This window comes from Sabethes cyaneus, chromosome 3 (assembly GCF_943734655.1).
Source record: "Sabethes cyaneus chromosome 3, idSabCyanKW18_F2, whole genome shotgun sequence".
Classification (NCBI taxonomy): Eukaryota; Metazoa; Arthropoda; class Insecta; order Diptera; family Culicidae; genus Sabethes; species Sabethes cyaneus.
Genome location: NC_071355.1, coordinates 31,304,694 through 31,324,908, shown reverse-complemented (window position 1 = coordinate 31,324,908; position 20,215 = coordinate 31,304,694). Strand labels below are relative to the sequence as shown.

Here is a 20,215-nt window from a genome sequence, read left to right as displayed (position 1 = left end):
CCGATGGTTGGAAAGCTTTTGCAAACAAGTTTATTTATAGCCCTTTTTCTCGAATAGATTGTACGTACTTCATGAACGACACCCTTCTTAATCACGTTACCTCCACTGGTGCGGAGCACCACCAACAGCACCCTACACCCATGCTGCGTACATCCGGAAGTTTCCCACAACAGGCTACGAACAGGCCCTTGCGGGTCGGAAAAAGTTACGAACTTATTTGCCAACAAAAACAACAGCATCATGATGCAAATCGCCTAATTTGTCATTCATTATCGTACTTTCTACAGCTCGCTACATCATCTCTTCGTCTTTCTTCTCCTCTCTGACTTCCGCAGGAAGCTCGGGCTACGAACAAACCGTCATCGTCAGCATGGAAACTCTCTACACCGGACACATTCACGGATTTCCGCCGGCCGCCAACGTTTCCTACGGAACGCTGAGTACGACCTGGGGCTCCCAGGGAGGGTTGATAGCCCTCGGCGTCGTGCTGGGGAGCTCCGTCAGCCTGGTGGGGCTGGCCTTTGCCTTCATCACGTACAGGTAAGTTTGGGCGGGTGGCGAATAATTTTAACCTGTACGGCTGGTGCAGCAGCCCCGGAGCTTGGGTGTAGCGTAATGAGTAAACACCATTCGGAACTTGTGTAGGAGAACGTGTAATTATCGTTGAATTTCTAATGGCAGGATTCTGCCTTACCTTGAAAAAGTAGTTATTTTATTTCGAGCTAGCATTGCATCGCAATGCTCATAAAAGATGTGAATCTGTACGCAATTGCAGCGGTAGAAATGAAACTATTGTTTTGGAAAACCCACAGTCGTATGCAAATAGAAATGAGATTTCACTATTGGAATCACTACACGGTACTTTGTATCGAAATGACATTTCTGGTTCGTCAGTTTTTCTCCGACAAAACTGAGTCGCATTCGGTCGCATAAAAGAACTGTAAGTGAAACGAAACTTAGCAGAATAAACTTCCTTTAGAAAGCGGTGCACTTCCAGGGTGAAATTAAATGAAGCAGGTCTGCGTTATTGAAAATATGTACCTAGGTAAGTGCACACTATGCCGGTCGCTCGATGTGGAAAAGAAGGCACCCAACCCAACGGTTCAAAATTGCATTTTCATCCTTCGTTCAACAAGAAAACCATGCTCCGTCTGCTCCGGCTGGCTGGTGGCAGCAGCGAAGCCGCACCGATGACGACGCAACCGTGACAGAAAATAGTGACACATTCTACGCCCTCTCCATTCAACGGGTGATGTATAACGAATCGTTTTTCATTAGATTCGCTCGACTCCAGGAATGAGCATCCTGTGAAGGATGCCTTTCCTCCAGCGAAGAATAAGAGTGGGCGGGTGTGCCATGGGAAGCTGGGAGTCAAAAGTGTTGAACGCAAACCTGACATTGGTTTTATGCTCGTTATATTTTATGTCACAGAGCAAATAATCGGTGCCCAAATATTCGGAAATACCAAAAATTGTGTAATGAATAGGTCACACTCCACAAAAGCGTCTTTTTATGACTCTTTTAATTATGGAGTTCTGGAATTTAGCAGCAGGAAATATGTTTGGAAAAAGTTGTTTCAGTGTAATGAATATCAAAAGAAAAAATTCAATTTTTGATATGCTCTTCTTTATAGTTTGATCAGTCACTATTTTCCAGTATCAAATCCAGTTATAAATTAAGCTTCAAGCTTAGTTTCAAGCCTAATTAAGCTAATATATAACCTTTACGTTCCCGACAACAAAAATTACGGTACTTGCAGTGACACTTTTAGCTCTATCTCCACTTATTTTCATTAGATTTTTATGCAACAAGTCTTGATAAAAAAAATAAATAAATAAATAAGTAGCATGTGAAATAAAACTAGAAATCTACTTAAGAGACGGCGCAAAACTTATCCATTTCATTTGCGGTCATAAAAAATGAATCTTACACTATCGTGTAGAGCGCAGGTTCATGTCCCACACTCCGGAACGGTATCGGTTGTATCGAAACTCAAAATTGGCCATTTGAATCTCCTTCAGTAATTTAGCAAATGGGGTATCAAATCAAAGAGTTTTTCAACACGAGCTTCTTATGAACGCGGGATTTTTTACGAGTTCTTGGGTGGTTTCTTTAACCATTTTCCACACTTCCGAAGAAAAATCGAAATGGCCAATTTCGAGCTCCCGTAGAACCGACAACGGATATTCCGGAATGTCCAGATCGGCTCAAAATACACCCACAAGTCTACCCAAGAACTCGCATTGAAATCCCCTGTAATTTAATACCCCACTTGCCATATTACTGCATATATATTGCACTGGCCAGTTGGCTTCGAGGTATGATGCTGGTCTAACAAGCCAGTCGTCGAATGTTCGAATCTCGGCTAGGCGGTGCTTGCTAGCTAGAGTCAATAGGATCGTTACACTAGCCCCGTAATTTTCCTGTACTCTAAACAGCCGGCTGCGAAGTCTGTCGATAAAGAAGAGTAATGTCTAATGACGGTTCAAGCCCACGGTTTTGCTATTTGCCATATTACTGACGAAAATTCAAAATGGCCAATTTCGAGTTCCCTTAGAACCGACAACGGATATTCCGGAATGTCCAGATCGGCTCAAAATACATCAAAAAGTCCACCCAAAAACTCGTGTTGAAAAATCCTGTGATTTGATACCCCATTTGCTATATTTCAGAAGAAAATTCAAATGGTCAGTTTTGAGTTCCGATAGAACCGATACCGGATGTTCTGGAATGTGGGACACGAACATGCGTTCTACAGGATAGTGTAAGATTCATTTTCATCGGCCTCAAATGAAATGGATAACTTTTGCGCCCTCTGTTAGGCAGATTTCTAGTTTTTTTTTATTTTTTATTTATTTATTTTTTATTGGTCGGCCATCAGCGCATCAAGAGGCTTTATAGGCCGTTGATGACAAAAAAAAAATACAAACGATAGTTTTCAATTTCACATTTTACACTAAAAATCTTAATACAAAAACAATTCATTTGAAAGGGAATTATAGTCTTTCTAGCCTAAATAACTTAACCTATCCTTATATTTCTAAAATAAGTTAACTCAAATGGAATCGTATATATTAGATTGTTTTAAGAATTTTAAAACTCGGTTAATGTCACTCAAATTATCTCTCAGTGCAATGAGACCTGGAATTTCCAATTCCTTTCTCAACGTCGTGAACTTTGGACAAGTGGTAAAAATATGTTTGATTGAGAGAGTTTCTTTGCATAGATTGCAGATAGGAGAATCTTCGTGAGACATCAAATAGGAATGCGTTAGGTTAGTATGACCCAATCTCAATCGCGTTATGACTACAGAATCTCTGCGTTTAAGCATATTACTACAGTCCCATCGTTTGGTGGAGTTTCTAAGCTCTCTGTATTTATTTTCTGTAGTGGATAACCACTTTTCTTCCCAGTGTTCTGCAAAATGTCTATTAACAAGATTCTTATAATCTGAAGCCAATAACGTATCCTGCGTCACTGGACTTTCAATTGCTTGTTTGGCTGCTGTATCAGCTTTTTCATTTCCGTATATTCCTATATGACTTGGAATGAAAACAAATTGGATCTCTTTAGACATTCTTAAAATTTTTTGGATATTTTCAAAAATTTTCTTAACAATTAAATGTTTATTAAAAGGATTTCTAAGTGCTTGTAACGAGCTAAGCGAATCGGATAAGATAAGGTTTTTATCTGCATTGCTTTTTATAATTTCATCTGTTGCTTTAAGAATGGCAGTTAGTTCTCCCAAGTAGCACTTGTAACTAATCATAAAAATAAAAAAATACAAAAAGGTTGCACAGCAGTTACATTTAGGATACTTGTAACGAGTTAGGTTACATAAAATTAAAAATAGTTACTTTTTAGTTTTCTAGTGACAAAAATCTCAAAAAGTTACCAGGTAGTTACCAAATGACCAAATTGAAACCTTTTTTTCGAACTGTCAACAACTTGGTCATCGCAAAACAGTCACCTTTCAGTTACGAGTTACCAAATAGTTATCAAGTGACACAAATGAAACCTTTTTCCAAACTGTCATCAACTTGCTGGTCGCAAAACAGTTAATTTTCCGTTACGAGCAGTTACGAAGTCAAAAAAAGTCGGCTAGTAACATTTTCGCAACAATTTGTTCACTGTTCCTTGTAAACACAACGGATTAAGGAAAAACTAGACCTGAAGAATATTGCTAATGGTAAAGATAAACAATTGGTACACGGGTTGTGAAATGCTCTTGTAAATGCGTTTATTTACTTAATTGATGGTACTTGGAATCTTCTCCGCCCAGACATTGGTATTAAGTAAACAAATGATGATTATTCTCAAACGTCAAAACGATCAAGTTACATCGAAACGAAACCGGCAATGAAAATAGGTTACAGTGTAACTTAGAAATGACGACATAAGAAATAAGTGACTACAACAGATTTAATATTGGTTACCGTATAACCGATACTGTAACCAGGTCGAAGGCTAAGGTTACGTACAACTAGAATGTAACTGAAATGTAACCTTCTATGATTAACACTGGTGGTAACTGTTTTATTCAAACTGAAACTATTCTTTGATATTAAATTAACACTTTCTTTTCACAACAATCACTAAAAAATACCTTTTCCCGATATCAACAATGTGAACAATGAACAATGGCTGCTTAAAATCATTTCATGCAACATGCCGAAAACGATACAAAACTTCAAGGACGATGGTGTAGTAGTTAGAACCAAAGGCAAAATGGCTATGAATTTTACTTTGATAGAAGTGATAGCGAAAACAACTTGATTTTTAATGGTTTCTAGGTGAATGCTCCACTAATTCATTATTGCGAAGAATAAATTTAAAAAATCAAAAAATTTAAATTTAAATTTTTATATTTGATTTACAAAACATCAATTTTTCAAAGAAGTAAGTAACGAAAAGCTATATTAAATAAGAGCGCGTGAATTTTTCAAAGCTAGAATCATGCATTTCACCATAAATTTGAAACTGCATTAAAATTTGTTGTTGAAATAATAATTTATACATTCTTCTATATTCAACAGTTAAATTTACTGCTTGACGTTGACAGCCATAGATTGAAATAATAAACCTGCTACATTTTCGCTATGCAATAAAAGTTACAAGATAACTAATTTGCCACTAATTGAAAGTCAATTTACAGTTTATGTGTAACTTCAATAGTAACCATTTTGTAACTATACATGTTACATATTGGTTATTGAATAACTGTTAATGCAACCAGATAGTCGTGCTAAAGCTGATGAATAAATGCTATCACCATATTCCAAACGTGACAATACTAAACAGTTGTGAAGTTTGGCAAGTGTTTGTCGATCAGATCCCCATTTCATGCTTGAAAGAGTCTTAAGTACGTTCATTGCTTTGAGGGATTTGGTTTTAATATTTTTTAAATATGTAACTTTTTGGAAAATGGCGTATGTAGTCAAACCAAAATCGTAACAAATTTTCAGTTACTCTCCGACGTTTCGCTTTTTATTTTTAAAGCTTTAAAAATAAAAAGCGAAACGTCGGAGAGTAACTGAAAATTTGTTACGATTTTGGTTTGACTACATACGCCATTTTCCAAAAAGTTACAAACAATAATTAGTCGACACCATACTTTGCAATTTTTAAATATGTTTTCCATGACAGGCGTTTATCTAGCATCATTCCCAAAAATCTAACCTCTTCTACTTCCTTAATTATATCTCCCGCAATTTTGAATTCAGGGTTTATAGAGTGCTTTCTTTTTCTGCAAAAATGGACTACGCAAGTTTTCGGTATTGATATTCTATATCCATGATTAGTGAGCCAGTTGTAAATTTTGTTTATCGATATTTGCAACTGTTTTTTAATAGATTTTAAAAACGTTGATGCCATCTATAGGACAAGATCGTCGGCGTATAATAAGATTTTACATTTTGGTGATATGTTTTTAACTATCTCGTCAATTGCTATTAAAAACAGACTTACACTGATTACTGCACCTTGCGGTAAACCGTTTTCCTGTACGTAGGTCGAGGACAATACATTTCCTTGACATACACGAAATTTTCTGTCCTTAAGAAAATTTTGAATAAAATGCATCATATTTCCATTTATATCTATTTTTTTAAGTTTATTTAGTACGTTTCGGCGCCATGTTAAATCGTATGCTTTTTCCAAATCGAAAAAGATGGCATATAAATGGTTTTTATTCAAAAATGTATTCTGTATATCTGTTTCAAGAACAGATAAACTGTCAATGGTGGATCGTCCAGAACGGAATCCAAACTGATATTTTGATAGAATGTTTTTAGTTTCGAGATACCACGTCAATCTTTTGTTTATCAATCTTTCGAGAAGTTTTGATAGACAGCTTGTAAGAGAAATTGGCCTGTAACTGGTAGTCAAAGACGGATTTTTTCCAGGTTTAAGTATTGGTACTATTTACGATAGACGCCATGCATCTGGAAAAACATTTTCTGACCAGATACGATTATAAAATTCAAGTATGTATTTCTTTGCACTATGTGACAAGTGTTTCAACATATCATAGTAAATTTGATCAATTCCTGGAGAAGATCCCTTTATTACCCTTAAAGCAGAATCAAATTCTAATTCGGTGAACAGCTTGTTATAGGGTTTGTTGTTTTTAGTGACCTTTAGTGTCGTACTTTCTTCTTTAAGTTTAATGTTTTGGAATTGACTAGAATAATTTGCTGTTAACGAGACACTTGTAAAGTAATTTGCTACTTGTTCGACAATTGCGACGGGATCAGATATTATTGTACCATTCTGTTCTAAGGATGTTATCATACTGTTCTTATGTTTCCCACTAATACTACCTATTTGTTTCCAAATATGTGATTGAGGAGTTTGTGAGTTTATGGATGCCACCATTTCTCTTCACGAAGCCTTACTGTGGAACCGTACTAAAGCACGAACTTTGGATTTAATTATTTTATATTTACGTTCATTTTCAGCAGTTGGTTGTTTTTTAAAATTCCTTAAGCATTTCTTTCTTTCTTTAATCGCTTTTGCAATAGAGCTGTTCCACCATGGAACCGATTTGCGCCTTTTGTTAGTAGATGATTTTTTAATGCATTTTTCTGCAGATTTGAATAGAATGTCAACAATATGATGATTCTGTTCGTCGATTGATTTTGTAAAAAATTGTTCGTCGAAATTAACAATATTTCTAAATACAGTCCAATTAGCCGACTTCATAATCCAATGAGATCGTTTTTCTTCGGTAATACACGTATTGTACGAATTCAAACAAATAGGATAATGATCACTATTACAAGTGTCATTATACACATCCCACGAAAAACTTGTATTGATTGCCGGAGAGCATAAAGTCAAATCGATGCATGACTCTGTACCATTAATTGGATTAATTCGAGTACCCTTTCCGTTATTCAATATATTTATGTCATTATTTGACATCAGCTCAGAAACCAACTTGCCGCGATTTGAAACTATTTTTGAGCCCCATAAATAGTGGTGAGCATTAAAATCACCGAGTATAACATATGGTTTTGGTAATTGATCAATGAGATTCTGAAGCGCAAGCATCGAGATTTGTTCATTTGGGGGTAAATATATATTGCATAAAATAAATTTTATTGGGAAAAGAAGTTCTACTACTATTACTTGGAGTTGTGAATTCACTCTTATACGTCGCGAGGCAAAGCATGATCTCACTAATGTGACCACGCCGCCACGTGCTCTTTCTTGTTGTGTGGATGCATCATATCTATACAAATCGAAATTTTTGAAACTTGCTGCTTGTGAAAATTTTAGATGTGATTCTTGCAAACAAATAGCCATTGGAGAGAATTTGCATTCTAACATTTTTATCTCTTGAAAACTATTGTAAAAACCATTATAATTCCATTGAATGATAGAGCGATTAAAGTCCATTACTACAAGTTGAGGGGAGAGAGATTTCGGTGTCCGAGCTTGCACTGTTATTATTTTTCTTTCTCTTCAAGAGAATGTCAAGATCATCTGAGTCAATAGAACGGGGTCGAGCAACTTTAGCTGTATTGAATTCCATTTGAGTTTCACAGTGTTCATCAATTTTATAAGCATTTTTTTATATTTCGTTATTAGAACAACAAATCGTTGGTTTGGGATCGATGCAGTTTTGAGACAATGATTCGTTAAGTTCATCTGGTAATAATTTTGCTACATTGGCAATTATATTGCTTGAGTTTCTTACAGGGGATTGTCCCTCAGACTGTCTAACGATTTGACTGTATGTCCTGTCCAGTGGATACCTAATCTTGTACATCTTTCTGGCTTCACTAATACTCACATTTTCGGTAATTTTGATTTTAACTATCACCAGCTCTCTTACAAATACAGTACAGTTTTTTGACCAAGAAGGATGATCGAATAGTTGACAATTTAAACAAAATGTTTTATTAGCACATATATCAGAATTATGACCTACCTTGCAGCAGTTACTGCATACCTCGTCTTTGGTGCAAAATTTAGAAGAATGGCCATAATACTGGCATTTATAGCATCGCATTGGCCGTGGAACAAACCACCTGACGTTCAGCTTGTGATAGCCGACCTTTACGTTTTCAGGAATGCCCGTTGATTTGAAGGAGAGGATGTAACTGTTCGTTAGAATTAGCTTCTTGTCTTGCCGCCGTTTCATGAGTTCCACCTTGCACACTCCCTGGTCCTGTAATTCTTCTAGAATTTCTTCTTCTGTTGCGTTTCGAAGATCGCCACATGTGATGATGCCTAGCGTGAGATTCAATTTAGGACTTTCTTCGACCTTGATGGCCATCTCAAACAGCATTTTACATCGAAGGAGTTGGTTGGCTTGAGCGATATTTTTCGTTTTCACAAGTAATGTTCCATTTCTCAGCTTCGAAGTATTTAGCGGCTCTCCGCAAGCACTTTTTATTCCTTTGTGAATAACTATAGGACTCACTTTTTCAAATGACGCATCTTTATTGTCCACACGTGTGATGATGAGGAATTTGGGACCCTCCATATGTCCCTCAAGCCTTGGGAATCCATCCCCAGGTTTCTTTTTTTTTATGTTCCCCCCTTTGGAGGGCTCATTTTGATAAAGAAGCACTATAATAAAAATAACTTTGATAGTCGATCTTCACAAACAATAGAACTATTGTTCAAGGTAGTTTTTAGCCTTGCTTTTGTGTCACAAAATCAGAGAGCAGATCAAATATACGTCTGATACCGAGAAGAGATCGACTTTGAATGATTTCTAGTTTTATTTCACATGCTACCTATGACGTCAAAAAAAAATCCCACTGCGATCTGGAATATCTCCGGAAAAATGGTACTATAATTTACCAATTTATTTTCTCATTAAAGACTAATCTAATGTGGTTCTTTTGAAACTTGTTGCATAAAAATCGAATGAAAATAAGTGGAGATAGAGCCAAAAGTGTAACTGCAAGTACCATCATTTTTGATGTCGGGGACGTAAAGAATAAAGTCCAAATTCGATTCTAATTTCATGCCCAAATTCAACACTGATTTCAAGTCCGATTTCTGTTTTTCTGAATATTCAAACCTAATTCAAAAATTGTCATGAATCTCTTGGTTCGTGAGATCTAAACAGTACGCTGGACGAGCAAATCGTTTCTTATGAAAATGTAAATACGAAAAAATGAAAACGTAAAATATAAATACGAAAAAATGTACGAAGGAAAACGGGAATAAAGAGACGAAAAACGCGAGAGAAAATAAAAAAGAAAAACAAAAGAAAAATTGTGGCACAGTGGGAGGGAAGACAAGAAAAAAGAGAGAAAAATATGTAAAAGAAGGAAAGGGTACAAAAAAGGGCAAAACGAGGCAAACAAAGAGGAGATTGGACAGAAAAGTAGAGCGAACGGACGAAACGAGACGAAAAATGAGAGGAAAGATGGAAAACGATAGAGAAAATGAAGATAAACTGGACACAAAAAAGAAAAAACGGAGCTTCGAAGGAAAAAGCTGGATATAAAAAGAGGAAAAGAAAAGCAGAAAATGTGGGAGCAGAAAAAATGGAAAACAAGAACAGAAAAAGAGCAAAATGGAGGAAAAATGAAAAGGGAAGACAAACAGAACAGAACAGGAAAGCATACGAAAACAACAAATAGAGAAAGAGTTAACGGCATAAAAAATGGAAGATGAAAAATGGAATAGAAGAGAGGAAAACTAGGACTGGAAAGGGTAAAAAATGGTACAGGAAAAGAAGACAAAGAGGAAACAGGGAACAGAGATAAGGGAAAACGAGAGAGAAATAGAGGGAAAGGGGAACAGTGGAAGAAAATACAGGACAGAAAAGTTGGGAATACCGGAAAGAAAAAGAATGGAAATGGGACAAGAAAGGGAAAGGGAAAACGGTAGTAAGAGATCAAACGAAGTATAAGAGGAGAAAGATGGCACAAAATGAGAATGGGATGGGAAAATGGGAAAAGAAAAACAGGATAAACGAGAAGCTGGAGAAAGAGAGAAAGACGAAAAACAAAATATAAAAAATAAAACCCGGAGAGCAAAGGGAAAATAGGGCCAATACAGAATAAACGTGACAGGAAAGAAGAGAAAATGGGACATCTAGAAAAGGAAGAACAGAATAGATGAAATTGAAAAACAAGAAAAAGAGTTGGAAAGAAATAAAAACGGCAAACGGATAAAGGAAAAAAGGAAGAGAATAGAAGCAAAAGGGGGGAAAATTACAAAAAAACGTCTGAAAAACTAGAGAAAAAACAGGACTGAAAAAAGCAAAGCAGAAAGCAAAGAATAACAGAATTTTATTGTTTTATTGAGGAAAAACCAAGAGAAATACGGAAGGAAAAAGAAGGAAAGTGAGCCCAAAAACCGGCGACACGACGGTCGATAGGACGAAAAATCAATAAAATGGCTACGATAACAAAACAGCGAAAGAAAAACGACACTTACGACAGAAAATACCAAGCCAAGAGCGCAAAAAACGATGAAAAGATTTATACGTCTTCCGAAGCATTAAAAAACGAGACAAAACATACAAATCAGACAGCAAAAAATAACCAAAATACAACAGAAAGACTACAGAGTTCCGGCGAAAAGACACCGAAACAGGAATAAAAAAGACGACGAAAATGTCAAAAATCCGTCGAAAAGAGCAACAAAAACAGACGTCCGAAAACGAACCGACGAAGAAATTAAGGTGATGGCCAAAATACAGCAAAGTCGTATCCTCGTATCGCAAAGTCGCATCGTATCGTAGCAAAGTCGTATCGTATCGTAGACAAAAATAAAGAGATATGACAAAACACGACCAATATGAAGAAAATTCAACAAAGAGATGGCGAAAAACGGCAAAAATAGCGTCAAAAAATATACAGGCGATTAAATATGCAAAAAACAGTGATGAATATAGGACAAAAAGACGACGAAAAGAACAAAAAAATAATTAGGCCATTACATATACTTTTTAAAGTTTTTGTCCTTCCGATGCTAGACAACTGAAGGAGGGAGGGGGAACAAAGAGATTTGTTTAATCACGCAAAAAAATTAAGATTTTTAGGAAGTTTTGCTTGAAGTTTAATCGTGAAACCCGAAAAAAACTTTTTTTGCCGGTTTTCGAAAACTACATTATTTGTACCTCCAGTTTTATTTCGTGCTAGAAGCGTTAACACTCCCTCCGTACACTCTTTTTTCGAGTTCTTTAGGCTGTAAAACCCACAGATTTTATTTATTAACTTTTTTTATTGGGGCTTTCAACCAGTGGTTGGTCCGCCCCAAAGATAATTGATTTTATGCAAAAAGTTTTTACTCAGGTTTAACAAAATTTTGCTTGCCCCCCGATTTTTAGGGCCGGCGGACAAAAACCTTGTCGACAAATACGACGACGAAAAAGTGCTGAAAAGGTGACAAAAAGACAACAACAAACACGGCGAAACGATGACAAAAAAAACAAGGAAAAATCGACAAAACGACGAAAAGACGACATTACAGTAGCAAATAAGACTCCAAAAAAGTCCAAAAGACAGGGCAAAAATTAAATCCCAAAAACGACGGTCAAAAAACGACAAACAGATGATAGAAATAACATGAAAATACAGTGAAGACGACGTAAAGATACGGCGACACCAAAACAGTGTCATAAAACACAAAAAAGCACAAAAACACGCTGAAACGTCGTCAAAAATACAACAAAAAAAGATGCAAAAACACGACGAAAAAATGAATGATGAATATACGACAGAAAGTCATCATTATGACGACGAAAAGAGTTGGCGTTCAAAAGCGACAAAAGATTGTTGCATTTTGCACATGCGAAAAAAAACATTGAAAATGGCGAATATACGACAGAAAGCAAACAAAGTGACGACGAAAAGACACCAACAAAAATGACAAAAAAGAACTGAACAAAAAATTCGAAAAAAAAAACATTTAAAAAGCATCATAATATCCTAAAAAGATGACGAATGAAGCAAAGAAAGACGTTGAAAGAACGACGAAACGACAGAAAAAAACTACACTTTGGGCAGCGAGAAAAGGTGCCAAAAGGTGATGAGAAGACAACAACAATAACAAAACGATGAATAGATGACGAATAAACGAAACAAGAAATTTACGATATGATGATGCCGAAACGAAAATGCTAAAATAACAACAGAAAAGACGACAAAGACGGTAAAACGACAAAAAATGCAAAAAGAAAAGTAGAACAGACGACGAAAATATTAAATAGCTTAAAGATGGAAAGAACCATGAAAAGACTACAAAAAGACGTTTAAAAATAACGATAAAAGAACGATAAGACGACATAAAAACGACGAAAAGGTAGCAAATAGACATCGAAAAGACGGTGTAAATTCATCGAAAAGATGACGAAAATGTTTGTTTGTTTGTTTGTATTTCATTGTCTAGTAGCGTAAGGTTTACCCTTTTAAAAATGCTACTTCCGATTTGTCGATAAGTATAATATAGTCTTACATTGATGACAAAAAATAATAAAAAATAGCAACAAATTGCTAGAATGAGACAACGAGATGATGCAAAGACGCTAGAAAGGCAGATGATGACAAGAACGAACCAATGAAGCACCACTGAACCAATAAGCCACAGGAAGTTAAATGAATAATGAAAGGGGACAAAACATTAATGAAAGGCGAATGTTGAAAGATGAATTACGAAAGTCGATAGTAAAGGTGCTACATTCCGTTATCGAAACTTGACCTTCTGTTTTTATACGACAGACTTCGCAGCCAGCTGTTAGAGTACAGGGCAATTGCAGGGCCAGTTGCTACGATCCTTTGACTCTAACAGCCTCTCCTAGCCGATAGTAAGCGTCCTTAAGGGGACATAAACGACTAAAACCTTTGAAAAAATCATTATTTTCTATTTCACATTTTGATTCTGCAGTCTTTTCCGCTTATTTTGATACAAATTTTGCAATGATCCGACGCGAGAAGTGACCGAAAAACGATCATACACATAAAGCGTCCCAGTGCGGCGTGGTACAACCTCGATGGAATAAAACGCCGCTACTGAAAAACCATGATTTTCAAACTTTATGTACCTTTTTCTCAGAAACTACACACGTATTGTAATAAACGTTTTTTGTTCTTTTTCGTTTTTCTCAAGCTGTGTTTTGTTTACGGAACTGAAAAGTTATAAAAGTCTTTGCCAAGCTACTACCAACAAAACAAAAAAAAGTTTGTTCCAAAACGTTGTGTAGTTTCTGAGAAAAAGGTACATAAAGTTTAAAAATCATGGTTTTTCAGGAGCGGCGCTTTATTCCTCAGAGGTTGTTCCACGCCGTAATGAAATATTTAGGTGTATGATCGTTTTTCTCCCACTTCCCGTGGTCGGATCATTACAAATTTGTGTGTGTGTGTGTGTCTTACAATCCATCGCCCGCTGACCGGCAGCGCTTTTATGTAAAAAAATTACTTGCATCCACAAGTTGGTTTCTGTAAATGCAAATAATTTTAGTCCTGGAGATGGAAGGTGATAGCTCTATTGTTCATCCAGCGACCCATTTCTAGAATGCCTGGATATACACGTACATTCCGAGGTCGCCTTCATAAACAATCAGCCCCGCATGGATATTTTCACATATCCATACTTCCAGAATAATTTTCATTATTCTGGCACGTATTTAGTTAAACAAAGTCATAATTGCTAAATTCTTCTAGACCAAATTAATTTTGAAGCACAAAAGCATAATTTCTACCGTAGCGCCAACTACATGTCAAATGAAACCACTATTCGTCAATAAATATCGAAAATAATTTTCGATAATTGGCATCTGGAAGAATTTTATTGGGGTTTATCAGGTTTGTTTTGTTTCTATGACATGTGTTTGGAAACCACTTTAACTTTGAAAATGTATACTTACTTACTTACTTAATTGGCCTAACGTCTTATGACAAGGCCTGCGCAGTATAATTTCTCCATCTGTTTCGGTCCATGGCAACTGATCTCCAGTTCCGCGGGCACCCAGTGCTCGCCAGATCTCGCTCCACCTGGTCTTGCCACCTCGCTCGCTGTGCCCCTCTTCGTCTTGTTCCTACCGGATTTGATGCGAAGACCATTTTTGCAGGATAGTTGTCCGGCATTCTAGCAACATGTCCTGCCCAACGTATCCGTCCAGCTTTAACCACTTTCTGAATACTTGGTTCGCCGTAGAGACGCGCGAGCTCGTGGTTCATTCTTCGCCTCCATACACCGTTCTCTTGCACTCCGCCAAAGATGGTTCTTAGCACCCGCCGTTCGAAAACTCCGAGTGCTCGTAGGTCCTCTTCTAGCAATGTCCACGTTTCGTGCCCGTAGAGGACAACCGGTCTAATTAGCGTTTTGTACAATGTGCACTTTGTACGGGGGCTCAGATTGTTCGACCGCAAGTGTTTGTGGAGTCCGTAGTAGGCCCGACTTCCGCTGATAATACGTCTTTTAATCTCACGGCTGGTATTGTTGTCCTCTGTTGCCAGCGAGCCAAGGTATACGAACTCGTCGACTACCTCGAACTCATCCCCGTCGATTACCACGGTGCTGCCCAAGCGAGCCCTGTCGCGCTCGGTCCCGCCCGCCAGCATATACTTCGTTTTAGACGTATTTATCTGCAATCCAATCTTCTCTGCTTCGCGTTTCAGTCTGGTGTACTGATCTTCCACCGCCTCAAATGTTCTGCCGACAGCATCCACGTCGTCAGCAAAGCAGATAAGTTGACTGGATTTATTGAAAATCGTGCCCCGCATTTCGATCGCCGCTCGCCTTATAACACCTTCAAGCGCAATGTTGAATAGCAGGCAGGAAAGACCATCTCCTTGTCGAAGTCCCCTGCGAGATTCGAATGGGTCCGACAATCCACCCGAGATTCTCACACAGCACTGGATCCCATCCATCGTAGCCATGATAAGTCTAGTAAGCTTACCCGGAAAGCCGTTTTCGTCCAAAATTTTCCATAGCTCGTGTCGGTTTACGCTATCATATGCGGCTTTGAAATCGATGAACAGGTGGTGCGTGGGGACTCGGAATTCGCGGCACTTCTGGAGGATCTGCCGCAGGGTGAAGATTTGGTCTGTTGTAGACCGACCCTCCATGAAGCCGGCTTGGTAACTTCCCACAAATCTATTGGCTATTGGCGATAGTCGATGAAAGAGGACTTGGGACAGCACTTTGTAGGCGGCATTCAGGATAGTGATGGCTCGGTAGTTCTCACAATCCAGCTTATCACCTTTCTTGTAGATAGGGCAGATAACCCCGTTTTTCCACTCCTCCGGTAGTCGTTCCGTATCCCAAATCTTGACAATCAATTGATGCAGACAGCCGGCCAACTTGTCCGGGCCCATTTTAATAAGTTCCGCTCCAATGCCATCCTTTCCCGCTGCTTTGTTGTTCTTCAGCCGCTGGATGGCTTCTTTAACTTCCCTTATCGATGGGGGTGGCACATCTTCGTCGCTTGCTGCACCAATGTGGTCACTTCCTCCGCTATCATGGTCTTCCGCCTGCACGCCATTCAGGTGTTCATCGTAGTGCTGCTTCCACCTTTCAATCACCGCACGGTCATCAGTCAAGATACCTCCATCTTTATCTCTGCACATTTCGGCCCGCGGCACGAAGCCTTTGCGAGATCCGTTGAGTTTCTGATAGAACTTCCGTGTGTCGTGAAAGCGGTACAGCTGTTCGAGTTCTTCGCACTCCTTCTCCTCTTGGTGGCGCTTCTTTTCCTTGAAGAGTCGGGTTTGCTGCCTCCGCTTCTGTTTGTATCGCTCCACATTCTGACGGGTGGCTCTACGCAGCATTTGTACCCGCGCTGCGTTCTTCTCATCCAATATCTGCTGGCATTCCTCGTCAAACCATTCGTTACGTCGATTCGGTGCCACACTGCCTAGGACGTTCTCCGCTACGCTGTTAATGGCTGTTTTCACGGCATTCCAACAGTCTTCAAGAGGGGCTTCATCCAGCTCTCCCTCTTCCGGCAGCGCAGTTTCGAGAGATAACGCGTAGTTTTCGGCGACCTCTGGTTGCTTCAGTCGCGCTAGATTATACCGTGGCGGGCGGCGGTATCGTATGTTGTTCACAACAGATAGTTTTTGACGTATCCTTACCATCACTAGGTAGTGGTCCGAATCAATGTTAGCGCCCGGATAGGTTCTGACGTCGATAATGTCTGAAAAGTGCCGACCATCTATCAGAACGTGGTCGATTTGTGATTCTGTCTGGTTGGGTGATCTCCAGGTGTACCGATGGTAGAGGTTATGCTGGAAGAAGGTACTACGTATGGCCATGTTCTTGGAGGCGGCGAAGTCGACAAGTCTTAGGCCGTTTTCGTTCGTTTGCGGGTGAGCGCTGAACCGTCCAATCACCGGTTTGAATTCCTCCTCCTGACCAACCTGAGCATTACAGTCCCCGATGATAATTTTGACATCATGTCTTGGGCAGCGGTCGTATTCACGCTCCAACTGCGCGTAGAATTCGTCTTTGTCATCATCGGTACTTCCGAGGTGAGGGCTGTGCACGTTAATTATGCTTATATTGAAGAATCGGCCCTTGATTCTTAATCTGCACATTCGGGGGTTGATCGGCCACCACCCGATCACCCGCTTCTGCATCTCGCCCATCACTATAAAAGCTGTGCCCAGCTCGTGTGTATTGCCGCAGCTCTGGTAGATGGCATGACCATCTCTATACGTACGTACCATCGTTCCTTTCCAGCATACCTCCTGCAGCGCTACGATGTCGAACTTGCGGCTCTTCACTTCTTTAGAAAGCACGTGGGTACTTCCGAGGAAATTTAGAGACCGACAGTTCCATGTTCCTAATTTCCAATCGTTAGTCCGTTTTCGTCGCCTGGGTCTTTGCCGATTGTTCCGATTAGAGTTATTATTATTACTTACGGAGTCCATTGCAAATGCAAATGTATAATGAAAATGTATACTTATCTCTTGCCAATCGACATGATCAGCATACTACAGGAAAGCAGCAAACTCTTAACTGTACACTCGCGCAAACTGCATCAATAAATACAATGATTTAACACTGCAAATTTCTAGAAAAACAGAGCGTTCGAATGAAAACAAACAACCGGCACCGTGCTCCCAGAATTTCCAAGTCGGATCATTACAAATTTAGTATCAAAATAAGCGGAAATTACTGCAGAATCAAAATCTGAAATTAAAAAATAATAATTTTTTCAAAATTTTTGGTCGTTTATGTCCCCTTAATTACTTTAAGTCAAATCTAAAGGGTACATGAAATGATTCAATTCAAAAAAGTACTAATTTGCTTCAAATACAATCAAGAACAATACCTATAAAATAAATGTTATAAACATTTAGGCAGAATTAAGTGGAGTTCGTCCGTGTTAAAAGAAACTCTAGCATATTAGAAAAGTGGTAGTATATATCGAATTTAATTTACGCTTCTCAGTAAAACAAACAAACAAACAATACTAGCAAATCTGCAAATGAAGCACAGACGTCGATTAAACTTTTATGTAAACAAAAATTCTGTTCGAAATTGGATTAAACTTTGCTTCTTTATTGATTTTGAAACGAAAGTGTAACCCTTTCTTTTTTTCAGCGAAGTCTGGCAACGCTGAACGTCGGTACGTTTAGTGCTAAAGGTTGCAAAACATGTGATTTAGACAAATCAAGAGAAAAAGCGCGAAATTTCATCATCAGCTTGTTACGGGCACATTTCAACGAATTTTCTGTCAGTTCAAAAGCAGACCACCGAATCGAATTTGGCAAGCAGAAAAACAGTTCTCAAATCCCTCCAATCAATTTCGTACAATCAGTGAATATGATAAATTTAAGCGGCTTTCGGTTTCTCCTACCTGGAATGGAAACCAACCAAGAGCCACGCACCAAAGCATTCGTTGCAATGCTTCCAGAGCAGAGGTCATTCCACGAAGGAAGATTAGTTACGGTCCGATTGAGTAAAATTGGTTACCTGATTAAACCGCGCGGGTGGCAAACGGAATTGAAAATTCCCAACCCATTTTCACTGGCGAGGCTGCGAGTGAGTTCCATAAAGCTAATAAGTGTATTCCATGTTTGAAGTCCGGCAGCGTAGCCCTGCATGAATTCCACACCCTATTTGTCGGGATGCAATGCTGCAAGTTCTGCCTGCCAGCACCACATTCGGAACTAAGCAGGATCGCTTCCTGCATCGATATTATTACTATTATTTGTCTGTTGGAGGCAACATTGAACATTATCGATCGAATTTGAATTGAACATTGTGGCCGACTGTCGGTATTCCGGTCGTGTTTGTATCTTTTAATCCACAATTCAAACTGTGGCTACGTGCTGTTTGCGAAAATACGGCTCTACGGAAGCGTTCGATTAAAAACTGGGAAACAATAATAACAAATAATAAATTTGAATTCAACCAACAACCCGTACAGCGTTCGATTTTTATTTCTGCGCTTCGCGCTAGGAGTTTATGCGGTACCTATATATGATTGGAGACCATCTCTTTAACGAGCACTCGAAAACGCCGTAAACATTTATCTCTTCAGCTGCATTAAACGCACAAAATATGATACAATAAATATACACTCTCATCATGTATATTTATGATAAATGTACATACAGAGCTCTGCATGAGATATTTGAACCATAACCACCACCGCGCCGCAAAGCCTCTCCGGAAGCATTTCGGATCGTAAATAGAGCCGGTTGATTGCTGTTGACGTCAATGATAATTTCCTCTTTCTATAAATTTTGATCTTCTTATCACTCTGGGTCGTATCATGTGCTGCAGCAAAATAACGCACTGCACTGCACGTGGTTTGAAAATTTCATATTTACCCGCAGAGGCATTCCATGGCAAATGACAATTTTGTCCGTTTTAGTAAAAATGATTGCGATCAAATGTTTTATTTAATGTTAATTTAGAAATATAGTCATTCCACAATAATGGGTCATTTTGGCCTAATCTGCAGATTAATGCGTGAATATTAAGGTGAAACGGTACTGAATCCAACATTGCCGGATATCCTATATCCTCACAAGGACGCCATTTTTCCAGCCATGTTTGTACTCAGTACCGTTTCACCTTAATGAATAGTTAATGTGATAATTGATGAATAATTGATTGATAAAATCGTTACTTATAAGTAACACTGATATTTTGATCAATCATTAAGTGTTATTTAATCGGAAATTAGCAGCATAAGCTTAAATGACCCACAATTGTGGGCAGATTGCACATAGACCTATTAAATTGGAACGTTCCGTTGGATAAATTGTATATTACAGAAAAAAACTCGAAACTATTTAATTGGAGTTTAGGAGATCTTGAAACAAAATACTTAATTGAAAAAAAATCATGAACCACGATACTATTACAAGATAGAAGGGAGCAACTTGGGTCGATTTAAAGCTTGCAACTGTATAAATCAACTATTATTAAACGATGCACGTAAATGTTGCTGCAAAATATAAAGTTTCTTGCCAGTTGGCGTGTTCTTTTCTCTTTGACAGCACTGTTCACGTAATATTCTGATATAAATATTTTTTTAAAACACCAAAGGCGTTTTTGATTCATCACCTCGCTGCGTTTCCTCAACTGTCAAGCAGAGCGCAAGAACAGCCGCAGGTGTGATCCCGTGAGTTTCAATTCCGAAGCCTTAGACAATGCCGTGTCAGAATTTTGTATTGCTTTTTTGTTTGTATGTCCAGGTACGGCATGATGGCATGAAGTATTAAACTTGTTTTTTATATACTTCATTAGCTGGTATGAGAAAATCACAGTGGCTTTA

The 20,215-nt window shown here is 38.4% G+C and overlaps 1 protein-coding gene across 1 annotated transcript in view; it reads left to right on the top strand.

The window, feature by feature from the left end:
- Positions 1-370: 370 nt before the first annotated feature.
- The window catches only part of LOC128743144 (cadherin EGF LAG seven-pass G-type receptor 1-like), a 117,049-nt gene continuing 97,204 nt past the window's right edge, over positions 371-20,215 (top strand). The window contains exon 1 of the mRNA XM_053839669.1: positions 371-540. Coding sequence (XP_053695644.1) covers positions 371-540 — 170 coding nt within the window. The remainder of the gene's footprint in view (positions 541-20,215) is intronic.